This window comes from Glycine soja, chromosome 10 (genome assembly GCF_004193775.1).
Source record: "Glycine soja cultivar W05 chromosome 10, ASM419377v2, whole genome shotgun sequence".
In the NCBI taxonomy this organism is placed as follows: Eukaryota; Viridiplantae; Streptophyta; class Magnoliopsida; order Fabales; family Fabaceae; genus Glycine; species Glycine soja.
The window spans coordinates 48,739,527-48,752,011 of record NC_041011.1 but is presented as its reverse complement, the minus strand read 5'-3'; the positions used below and the strand labels follow the sequence as shown (position 1 = coordinate 48,752,011).

Sequence of the window (12,485 nt, the reverse complement as noted above, 5' to 3'; positions counted from 1 at the left end):
TGTTGGAACTACGTATTTCTTGAGCAAAATTTTAAAGTGGAGGATGTGAAGATCATCTTAAGAATATTATTGTTAAATGTTGATCAACAAAACACTAAAATATGAGATTATACATCAAATGAAGTATATTCAGTAAATAGTGCGTATAGAGTGATAATAAATGAGCTAATGGATAATGAGTAAGAAATTTAGAAAGCAAATATTTCATCATGAGTAAGAAATTTGATATGAAGAATACCTAGAGGCTACATTCCAACTAGAGCAACTTTGAATTCTAGTGGCGTATTGTATCTCATTATTTTTCTGTTATATAAATTTAAAGTTGAAACAACTATTCACATGCTTTTTACGTGTACAAAAAATGAAAATCGTGGGTTGAAGCTTGACTTAAACAATTGTCTAAAGGAGATCTTGTTACAAACTGAATCATGTAAGAAATTTTTCTTCACCTTGTTTTCAAAACTATAGGAAGAAATGAAAGATCAATATCTTGCCATGGAGCATATGGAGAAGGAGAAATGACAAGGTTTAGGAAAGTAATGAGGAGTTTCATTAGAGTTAAGAGTGTGCAAAGATAAAAGATCAATGGAGGAGAATTGACACTTAAAATCGTGTCGTTGAAGGGTGACAAAAATCATAGCATGGATGACTCAAATGCAACATGAATTATAGTTTTCATATAATTCATAATAATACTGGAATTGGTTTGTGTGTTCGTGATAATTAAGAAAGATTCGTTTTATTAATGACATTATGGAGACAACTATGCATGAATGTTAAAGAAAGTGAAACAAGAATCTATTAACAACTATTTATTTTGTAATTATAATGAAATTTAATCATGTAGTATTTGAATTAAATGATAAAATGACAAAAATAAACCGATATAATTGAGAAATATTATTGTTGAATGTAAAAGGATTTTAGTTACTTATTCATCATATGCAATAATATTTGTTAAAAGATAAATTAATGGAGTTGCTCATGAATTAATAAGTATGACTTCATTATTCCTTAACCTATGCTTGATTATATGATTTTTGTATTGAATGTTTTATTCATAATTAAATGAAGTAAGTATTATTCGATTCATAATTAAATGAGATAATATTTAATTTATAATTAAATGACATAAGTATTATTAAGTAAAAAAAAGTCATTAAAGATAGTGAGATTTATTAGAATTTGTATTCTTGCTTTGGGAAATTATTGTATTATTATTATTTTTATATATGTTGTATTCATGTATTGTGATGTTTAATGTGCAATTTACTAGTTCTTCTCAGTATAATTTATTATTTTGAATCTCTATTGCAAAAACTTGAATGTGTAAAACACGACTTTCAATCGTATATATATATATATATATATATATATATATATATATATATATATATATATATATATATATATATGATTTTCCACCTAAAAATTGAAATTTTGAACTAGCTGTTACTAAAGAAACATTGCTTAATTAATTGCAACATAGTCTAAAATGCTTTTGACAATGGCATAATGCAATGGCACATAGCACACCAACAGAACGTGATTTAAGCTCACCAAAAATATTAGTCCGTCACTCCTTTGTATTACGTCATATGTGTCCATCATTTCGTTATACAGAGAATAAAAAACAACTTTAAGATAAACATTTATTTAAAAAACAAATAAAATTTATTTCTTAAAATAAATATTTTTTAAAAACAAAAATATGGTAGACAAATACATTAATAAATAAAAGTTACTTATTTTAATAAAATAAATACTTATTTCAATAAATAAATTTAAACAAACTACCCATAAATTTAAGCCCACAAACCTTGAGATATTGATCCACTTTACTTTCCTTAAAAAAATTTGTGGAAGTCAAGTGACGAATTCATAAAATTTTCAACAACGCTCCTGTTTACTATCTATAAAACCTCATGTTGTTTGCGTATAAATGTTTTCGTAGAGATGCAGTTAAGAAAGTTGTCTTTACATTCATTTTTTTTAATAAAATTCCAAATCATTATCATAATATGCTACAAGAGAAATGACAATTCTAAATGAATCCTTTGATGATACCTGAGAAAATGTTTCATTGTAAACAATATTTTTCTTTCAGGTGAACCTTTTAGTGACTAAAATGATCTTAAAGTACTTTTTCTTTTTAAGACGTATCTGATGGTTTCAATAAAATAGAATACAAGAATAAGATAAAATCATAATAGATTAATAACGTGATAAACTTTAGCTTTATCAAATATTTAGTACACGTTAAATAATAAACCAAATAACATTATGATATATTATAAATTAAGTTGAAAAATTATTATTTTATTTTATTTATTGATAAAATTATTGTTTTATCAAGCATACATATATTTTTCTAAAAATAGCTTTCAACTTACTTTTTTTACAGAGTATGAAAAATATAAAATTATACAAAACAATATTTTATTCATGCAAATACTTTTCTTATAACTATTAAGAAATTATGTAAGCTTTGTAACATAATGATTATTATTCAAATATTTTTAATATTATAATTAAAATTTATGTGTATAAATTATTATAACAACACACGTGTGTATATATATATATATATATATATAAAAGATAATATGTAGATTAAAAAATTATAATAAATATTGTTATATATATTATGAATGATATATTACTACATATTGATTTAATATATTTATCGGCGCAACAAACATATTTAAGTTTTTTTTTCCTTAAATAAACATTTGGTCCCTATAAAATAAGGAATATTTTTTATTTTAGTCTTTTTAATGATTTTTGTTTTGATTTTAATCCTTTATTTATTTTTAATTTTTGTTACAACATTAAATGATAATATGACATCTATATCTTAGCAAATGATGGAATGATCTTATGTTTGATGGATTAAGGAACATGATTTATTCGGTAAATATTATTATTATTATTATTATTATTATTATATGTGTGGAATCATATCAAGATTCTTTTGGTAATAAAAAAAATTGTCTGTAAATGCATCTTTTGGGCATTAAAGTACTTGAACTCTGGTCAGCAATTAAGTAACTTTCATCTCGACCTTCTGGACATTGTGTCGCAGAAGAAACGAAAAAGCTTGGGAAGATTTGGAGAAGCCAATTAATTTGTCTTGGGGCATAGCTAAGGATTATGTCTTGCATTGGTGACCAAAAAAGATCACTCACTCGTAACTAACATCCTGAGCCCCTCATACTCTTGGCGCTGACCATGTCTCGAGATGGACTAAGCCTGATGCTTCAATCTTTGCAGACCTAGGAGCTTGCTTATCCACAATGGTCAAAGTAACTTTGGTTCTACTCTCTCAAAACCATATCTTAGACAATTAACTTGCGCTTGCAAAAATGTCATTTTTTGAAGTCGACTGCAAACAAGTGTATGACAACATATGTCCAACTTGTTCCATTACAGAGTCGGGTCCATTATTCCATTATTGCCATGTGTAAACAAAATCTGAGCTTAGTCCATAACTCATTATGAGTTTAGTTCGTAGACAAATCAATCTAGTCGTTCATTCATTAGCTTGAGCGTCTTGATTCTATGCTAGTCCACATATGTTTCATAATATTCCTGATTGTATTTGTTGTTCTTCTTAATGATATGCCATAATAATCTTTCATAAAAAAATGAAAGAATTATGTATTAAGGTACTCAAATTTGTGCTCATATTCATTTAATGGGTAATTATATATCTTACTTATTATTAGTGATTTTGTGGGTATCCAGTGAATACTTTACGCATTGTCATATCTAATTGTAACAAAAAAACTTTTTTTTAAAGATAAAATACCGTTGTTGATTGAAGCTTTTCTCTCTTCACACAATCATGTTGTTCGATCCACAAATTACAACAAAAATTTATAGTGTGTTTGGTTTTCCATTTTCTCACCCTCAACATACATTGATTTCAAAACTTTCTCTCACGTACTTGTATGTTCAATGGTTTGAAAATTCATACTCCAAAAAATCAAAATACACACTGAATCTTTGGATTGAATCCTATATTATACTGGTTACTTCTCTCTCTCCTTTCTTTATAAAAAAAAAAAGTTTCCAAAAAACAAGATGAATTGTAATCTGGGTAAAGCTGAAAGAGCACGGGTTTTTACCTTTTTTTTTTTTCTTCCTGTTTTTTAAGTATGATGATACACCCCGCAGCCTCTTTTGACCGTGACCCCTGAAAACCTAGTAAATAGTGCCGAAAACAGGGGCTATTATCGTACCTTGCCCTAACGCAGCGTTTGGCAACCAACGTCTCGATTCGCGACTACTCCCCAAATATTCTAATCCACCGCAAACGCTGCCTCTAGATTCTAGCCTCCTAGGGTTTCTCTTTTCCCTTTTCCATTCTCCACTCCCCAATTCGCGAACCCCATCGGAGCCAATGCAGCTTCTTCACTCCGACGAACCCGCGCCCGAGCGTGGCGACTCGCCGGAGAAACCCGACGACCCTAACGCTGACACCGATTCCCTCGACCCCGGAACCGACGATGGCGCCGCTCTCGACGTGACCGGAAAAAGCGTCGAATTTCCGGCGGCGGAGAACGCCGGGGACTCCGCGGAGAGCCTTTACGTGTACAAGAACGTTTACAGCTTGATTCCGAAGTCGGTGTCGCGGCTCGCGCGGTTGCGAACGTTGAAGTTCTTCGGAAACGAGATTAACCTTTTTGCGCCGGAATTCGGGAACTTGACGGCGTTGGAGTGCTTGCAGATGAAGATTTCCTCGCCGGGGATTGGAGGCTTGCAGTTGCACACGCTCAAGGGTTTGAAGGAACTCGAACTCTCCAAAGGACCTCCCAGACCTTCGGCTTTTCCGATTTTGACCGAGATTTCGGGTCTCAAGTGTTTGACCAAGCTTTCCATTTGCCATTTCTCTATTCGGTTAGTGCTCGTTCCTCTTTCGCTATTAAACTTCCACTTAATTTGCGTTTTTCTTGTTTTCAATCAATTTTGGTTTTAGATTACAAAGATGTGATTTTTTTTTGGAGCATTAAGTTATGTGTGTATGTATGTTTTGGAACTCATAGATACCTTCCTCCGGAAATTGGATGCTTGAAGAAACTGGAGTATCTTGATCTCTCGTTCAATAAAATGAAGACATTGCCGGCGGAGATTAGTTATTTGAAAGGCTTGATATCGATGAAGGTTGCGAATAATAAATTAGTGGAACTGCCGGCAGCGATGTCTTCTCTGTCAAGGTTGGAGAGATTGGACCTGTCGAATAATAGGTTGACTTCGTTAGGGTCCCTTGAACTTGCCTCAATGCATAGACTTCAAGAGTTAAATCTTCAGGTGCTTAGTTAAATATGTGTTATTCTCGGTTGGGGATTTTGCTGTTTCAGACTTTGCTAGTTGTTTTAACATATGTTGAAGCTAATTTTGTTTACCTTAAATGCACACACACATATGATGGGAGAAATAAATTCTTACTCATTTGATTCATTGCATGAAAATTTTGGGTGTCTATTATAGTTGTTTTAAATTACATCTTAAGGTCTGTAAGTGTAAACTTGTTTTGGTTTTTTAGATCAGCTTTTTGGTCTAAACTAAATAACCGACAGTGCATGTTTGCATTCCTTTTATGGCTGATTGTGCGTACTAGTGTCTGATATGCAATCTTTGTCCTGTTTCCTTTGCTTGAATTGGTGTTTAATATGCATTTAATTTGGTGGAATCTGACAGTGTTTTAACTGGAGGGACCGCATTGAAGGTGCCTCTGTGCATCCAAGGTATTGATTTTGTAGCTGTAGCTAGCATATGAAACAAACGATAATAGTTCTGGGTGTAAATGGGATTGCACATTTATCTACATTTTACATTACTTCTGTGTGTTATTAAGTTCTAGCTATATATTAATGTTTTGATTTTCTTTTTAAATCGTATGATTTTCATATGCATAAATAGCTGTTAACATATTTGTATGTATATTTATTGTTCAAGTACAACAAGCTGCTTGGGATTTTCCAAATTCCTTCATGGATATGTTGTAATATGGATGGAAATGATAAAGCTAGATGCAAAGATGATTGCAGTTCTTCTGTTGAAATGGATCTCTATGAAAGCAACTTTCAGGAAAATGATGAAACCCTTTCTGACGGTGAGGCTTATAGGTCTATAATGTATTTCCATCTTTGGTTTATTCCCCCTCATTTAGTGTTTTCTCTTCCCATTTGCAGTGTGAATGATTGAGTTCATGTATTTAAAGCTAAGTACTCTTCTATGAATTCTTTTGCAGGCCCTCATAATACCTCATCAAGCATGTTAACAAGCTCCTCGTCTAGCAGCAGATGTTTTGCTTCCCGGAAGTCAGGCAAACGGTGGAAAAGGCGACATCATTTACAGCAGAAAGCTCGTCAAGAACGCTTGAACAATAGTAGAAAGTGGAAAGCTGTAGATCATGATGACCAGTTGTTGAGCAAGAAGATTCACAGAATTTCTGAACCAGAAAATCATGATAGTCTTGCTTCTGAAAGTTGTGCAGAAATTGTATCAGAGAATGGGAGCCTGGATGATAATAATAAAAGAATATCCTCTGAACGAGCAGTAAATGACAATGCAATTGATAATGATAACAATGATGAAGTAATTACTGAAAAGCAGTTTTCTGGAGAAGATTGCTGCACTACCGAAAGCAAAGATGAAAAAGAGGAATCCTTGTGCTCCTTAGATAAGAGGCCAAGTGAACAGGATGAAGCATCTTGTTTAGAACTTTTGGAGTGTGTTTCTAAATCAAAGAGACATTTAGATCGTGATCTTGATAATCCTAAACCATGCAAGTCTAGAAAGTCAATTAGTTCTAGTTCATTATTGTCTTGCAAGTACAGCAAGATCTCATTTTGTGGCATTGAAGACCATCTATCAGATGGCTTTTATGATGCAGGACGAGATCGGCTGTTTATGCCTCTTGAGTGTTATGAGCAAAATCATTGTCTTGCTTCTCGTGAAGTCATCCTTTTGGACAGGTTTTTTTTACAATTATTACTCTTAGTAGTAGAGTAGCAGACTAGTAGTAATGGTAGCATATGATACACTAATTTTCTTCCTAATGTATTTAGATTGTTTGTTATCTTCCAGAAAAATCGATGAAGAGTTGGATGCTGTTATGCTAGCTGCTCAGGCATTGGTTTATAATTTGAAGAAGTTAAATGGTTTAAGCAGATATGGGAACCAGGATGGGGTTGATAACTTGCAGATGGCATCACTGCTTGCACTCTTTGTATCTGATCATTTTGGTGGCAGTGATAGAAGTGGTATTGTAGAAAGGACACGGAAATCTGTGTCCGGTTCAAACTATAATAAGCCTTTTGTCTGTACATGCTCAGCTGGAAGCAGCACCAGTATAAGTTCTCCCACTGAACCAGTTGCAAACACCATAGAAGATATCACTCTTTCGAAGATGTCGGAAAAATCTCTCGACTCTATAAAAAAAAGGCGAAATTCGATCATAATTCCAATTGGCTCTGTGCAGTATGGTGTATGTAGACATAGAGCTCTGCTTTTTAAGGTGATCATTTTATTTTGGTGACTTTAAGGTGATCGGTTACTATGTTCATGCTATAGTTTTGTGCTGTAGCTTTTCATTTTTTGCGCCTTATGATCTAATGCTAGTTGATTTGTTTTACAGTATTTATGTGATCACATGGAGCCACCAGTTCCTTGTGAGCTTGTCAGGGGTTACCTAGATTTTTCACCACATGCCTGGAATATCATTCTGATTAAGAGGGGTGCTACATGGGTTCGAATGCTGATTGATGCTTGTCGACCTCTTGATATAAGAGAAGAGAAAGATCCTGAATATTTTTGCAGGTATGTACGTCCTGAGTCAAAAGTGGATGTGGAACACCTTTTTCTTTTTGCAAAACACAGTTTGGCTTGGTAGTGTATAGTGTTGTCATATTTATATTGCTTTCACTTGAGTTGGCTATATTTAAGATTAATTTTATTTGTCAATTAAGTTTAGTTATTCTTGATTCATGTTGAAAGATAACTTTTGGTATTAGTTCTATTCCCAATCCTGTTATAAATTTAGTATATGTTAAATAATCATCAATCATTTGGCATTTTAAAACTTCAATTGATTTTGAAATTAAATCTTATATCATATTGTAGCATGTAAAGAATATTGCTTATGGTTTAAAATTACCAAACTAAAACCAGCAAACCTGGATCCAATTTTAGTTAAAATATTTATATAGTATCTTCATGGAGCCTAATCTTGTATAAATTACTGAATATCATAGATTTCTCCAAACTCAGTCTTAGCCTCAGTGCATGTTTGGATAAGGTTTCAAGCATATTTATGAAAGTTGGCATCACATTTTGTAATTATTTTGGAAATATCTTTATGGAACCCTGTCCAGTATGAAACTAAATGAATATTAGTGACTTTGAAAATCATAGTTTTTGTACTGTTGGATAAGGTGTTTAGTCAGCATTACAATTGCAATGATTAATAAAATTTGGACCCAAATGTTTATCTTTGGTACTTGGTTGGCAGTGGCAGAATTCTTCATGTTAATTAAAATTTCTTACTATGGATTTATTCATCGTTTGAGAACTTTATTTAAATTTGACTTCTGTGAAATTATATGGGGTTATTGAGTGTTTGACGACTTGGATTCCAGGTACATACCTCTTAATCGAACCACAATTCCTATATCATCTATAGGAAGTCCAGGTCCTGATTATTCTTTTCCATCTCTCACTACATGTGATGAACTTGAGACAAAGGCTTCAACTACTTTAGTTAAATGCAAATTTGGATCAGTTGAGGCTGCAGCAAAGGTTTGTAATTAAGCATTATGGTCATGACTTGTTCCACTTTCCTCTTGTTATTTAAATTGTTGTGATTATTTGGATATAATATAAATATAATATGGTGCACTTTACACACATCTTGTGTGGTATTGTAGGTGCGTACTTTGGAAGAGCAGGGGAGTTCGGCAGACAAAATTAAAAACTTCGAATATAATTGTTTGGGAGAAATTAGAATTCTTGGTGCTTTAAAACACCCTTGCATAGTGGAAATGTACGGACACCAAATTTCATGTCAATGGTCTGTCTCAGCTGATGGTAATCCTGAACACCGTGTATTAAGATCTGCAATTTTTATGGAGTATGTGGAAGGGGGCTCCTTAAAAGTAAGATTTTCTCTACATTTCTTTGTTATTATTAACACATTTTTGGTTGCTTTTATTTAAATTCACACTCTATTTTCTTGCAGAATTATCTGGAGAAGCTGTCAGAAGCTGGTGAAAAGCATGTTCCTGTGGAGTTGGCTTTGCATATCGCCAAAGATGTCTCATGTGCTTTGTCAGAGCTGCACTCAAAGCACATAATTCATCGTGACATAAAAAGTGAAAACATACTGTTTAATTTGGATAGGAAGAGAGATGATGGAACTCCCACTGTGAAGCTCTGTGATTTTGATAGTGCAGTGCCACTAAGATCAACTTTACATGTGTGTTGTATTGCTCATGCGGGAACACCTCCTCCCTGTATATGTGTTGGAACACCTCGGTGGATGGCTCCAGAGGTTATGCGGACTATGTATAAAAAAAACTCCTATGGATTGGTAAGATCCTCTTCCTACTGATCAGCTATTTATTTTGAGTTTGAAATATATGAACAATGTCACTAATGGTGTTACTGACATTTAATTTTCAAAAGTTAAACTATAGGTCCTGGTCCTTTGATTTTGAAATTATCTGTGATGTTGGAAAAAGGTATTGTGTCTATGCATGCAAAATTATGGGAGGTAGTTCTCTATGATAAAGTAAAATATATATTGGAATAATGACTTCTCCCTTTCTTTCAGCAATTTCCTAGCTTTCTTCAACACTTTTCTTTTTCACTGTCCCTATTATTGTATTTCTCCATTTATCTCCCACCTATTCATGCACATAGCTGTGTACCCATTTTATGTAGTTATATTACATATGCTAATGGGGAGTGAATATAAACTTTGGCAAAATTAGAGGGAATGAAACTGGAGACCCAGTCTTAGATTAGGAGGCGTTTAGTCTACAAAATCTTTTTTGTTCCCAGGAATCATGCTTCTTGGGAATGTCATATATATGTTTGGTATGTCTAAAATATTCCCTGGAATGAGAGACATAATTATTATAAAAAAAATTCCCCCTTCATGAGGGTAATTTGGAATTTCTATCCCCTCTCATGGGAAAGTCGTAGTGAAAAACATAATTAAAAAATGATTCCTGGGGGGAATGTTAGATTTTTATGAATGGTTTTTAAAATTATCATACAAAACATAGAAATTAACATTTTCAACTTAAGATTCCTTGGAAACTTAAAAGAATCCCTCTACCAAACACCTCCTTAGTTTCAAAATAGTTTCAGTAATTTAGGTAAATTCATTATTCATTAAAGTACATGGCTGAAGTTGGATTATTTTGATTGTGCTTTTTAGATATTTTAATCTATGTGAAAAGAGAAATTATTATGAGACTATCGGAGACTAGATTAGTTTTATAAATAATTTGTTTTGATGTTACCAGCAGTGCATTCTTGACTGTATTATTATATAATAATCTCCTTGAAAGAGATACCTCAAAAGCAAATCATGTATATATCTAACAGTATTCTTGACATGGATAACCAGTAAAACAAACTGATATTAATATTATATAATTTGAAAAGTTGTCTTCTGTTTTATTTAGGTTACTATACTAGTATGTAAGCTGGTGCAATGCATGGGCCAATTTTTTGAAGAGAGTAACTAATTACTATTTTATTTTAGAACTGAATCATGTTCACAAAATGAAGACATAGTATTAGGAAATTTAAATGTTTTGTATATTCTATTGTTGAATAAAAACTATTTAAAAGAGAAAAAAACTAAAAATTTAGTTTTACATAATGTGAAAAGTTGTGTTTTAGGTTAAGAGAACTTTGTTCATAAGATTTTCATTGTATGATACTATGATTTATGTGCTTTCCTGAGGATCTTGTGTGGGGCTAGGTTTGCTTCTCATTTGAACTTTATAGATAAATTTATTGTCTGATGTCTTCTTTTTGGATTCCCCTTTTATTCTAGTGTTTCAATAGCATCAGGTGTTCCTTAGGACACTAAGTCACTAATTTGGATGGACATGTCACGTAATCCATAATTTGGAAGAGACCACAATTGCATTAGCTAAAATAATAAAAACATCAGTAATAATAAAATTATTTTAGGAATTTTGTTGTTCTGCTGCCTCTTAAAATTCAGCTAGTTTATCAAAATTGTATGATATCCCTGTGTAGTAAGACCAAATTGCTGATGCATTCCCCCCGTGCCCCCCTTGTTTTGGTTAGAGGTGCAGGTGCATATGTTGCTTCACGACTTTGGTCAAGAATAGATGTATAGTGAAAATAATTTAATTCGCCCCGGAACCAGATATAGTATCTTGGGTTGTAATTTATCTATCTTTATCTTGTGACAGGAAGCTGACATTTGGTCGTTTGGATGCTTGCTTTTGGAGATGCTGACTCTGCAAATTCCATATTCTGGACTTTCAGATTCACACTTCCTTGATAGTCTGCAGGTATGGTCATCTTTTGTACCACTTTTGGTGTGCTTGTACTATTTGGGTTCATGTGCAACTCTAACCTACCTATTTTAATTAATTTTATTACAATGACCAATACAGATGGGTAAACGACCACAATTGACTGATGAGCTGAGAGTATTGAGTTCAATGAATGGACCCACAATGATTCCATCTGGTGAAGAGCTGGAAAAATCAGATGCTGGGGTAGACATGCTGAAATTCCTTGTTGATTTGTTTCATAAGTGCGTGGAAGAAAATCCAAGCAAACGTCCTACAGCTGAAGAAATCCATAAAATGGTGCTTGAACACACAGATCGCTTACAAATCTAAGATTTTAGGAAGATTTAGTTAGGTTATTGGGTCGCCCGGTCCTACTGTCCTAGCGAAATATATTCATTCTTTTTCTTCATGAAGTGTGTTAGGGCTAATCCAAGAATAATTGTTTGTACTTGGTCCAAGTCTTCAGTGAGTTGTATTATTTTCAAGGGGTTAGATCCATGCGGCTCTAATATATAAGTCTGATTGAGATCTTTATAGTGTAGCTAGATCTCTTTCGGTTGTTAACGTTTAGACGAACATGAGTTCAACCATTCTGCAAGTGTATCTCATTAATTTATTGATGCCATTGAATTGAATCCTCTTATTAATTTATTGATGCCTTTGAATTGAATCCTCTTATTAATTTATTGATGCCTTTGAATTGAATCCCCTCCCGTTTTATTGGAACGTATTATTTTTGCCCGGTTTTGGTACTATCAATGTGGGGATTTTTTTCCCCTTAATATAATTTCGATAAATACGTTATATTGGCTGTTTTCAAGGAACTGGGAACTCTATTTTCCTTAGATCAAGATCCGTACAGTTGTAAATTGCCGACAATACGATGAAAATAAAGTTTGCAAGCCATTTTGA

General features: G+C 32.9%; 1 protein-coding gene across 1 annotated transcript; it reads left to right on the top strand.

Moving 5' to 3' along the window:
* The first annotated feature begins 4,218 nt into the window (after nucleotides 1-4,218).
* On the top strand, nucleotides 4,219-12,243 carry LOC114369833. The gene is made up of 11 exons (XM_028327089.1): nucleotides 4,219-4,902; nucleotides 5,049-5,313; nucleotides 5,962-6,118; nucleotides 6,257-6,983; nucleotides 7,096-7,525; nucleotides 7,646-7,827; nucleotides 8,646-8,805; nucleotides 8,934-9,161; nucleotides 9,245-9,595; nucleotides 11,466-11,567; nucleotides 11,673-12,243. Exons 1-11 carry the CDS (start codon nucleotides 4,406-4,408, stop codon nucleotides 11,901-11,903), a joined length of 3,330 nt encoding a protein of 1,109 aa, XP_028182890.1. The 5' UTR covers nucleotides 4,219-4,405; the 3' UTR covers nucleotides 11,904-12,243.
* The last annotated feature ends 242 nt before the right edge of the window (nucleotides 12,244-12,485 follow it).

Bases quoted from the DNA above. Each gene is read 5' to 3' on its own strand.
- LOC114369833 (XM_028327089.1), top strand. From the start codon at position 4,406: ATGCAGCTTCTTCACTCCGACGAACCCGCGCCCGAGCGTGGCGACTCG. The intron at 7,828-8,645 runs GTATGTACGTCC...CTTGGATTCCAG, and splicing joins GATCCTGAATATTTTTGCAG to GTACATACCTCTTAATCGAA. The intron at 8,806-8,933 runs GTTTGTAATTAA...GTGGTATTGTAG, and splicing joins CAGTTGAGGCTGCAGCAAAG to GTGCGTACTTTGGAAGAGCA.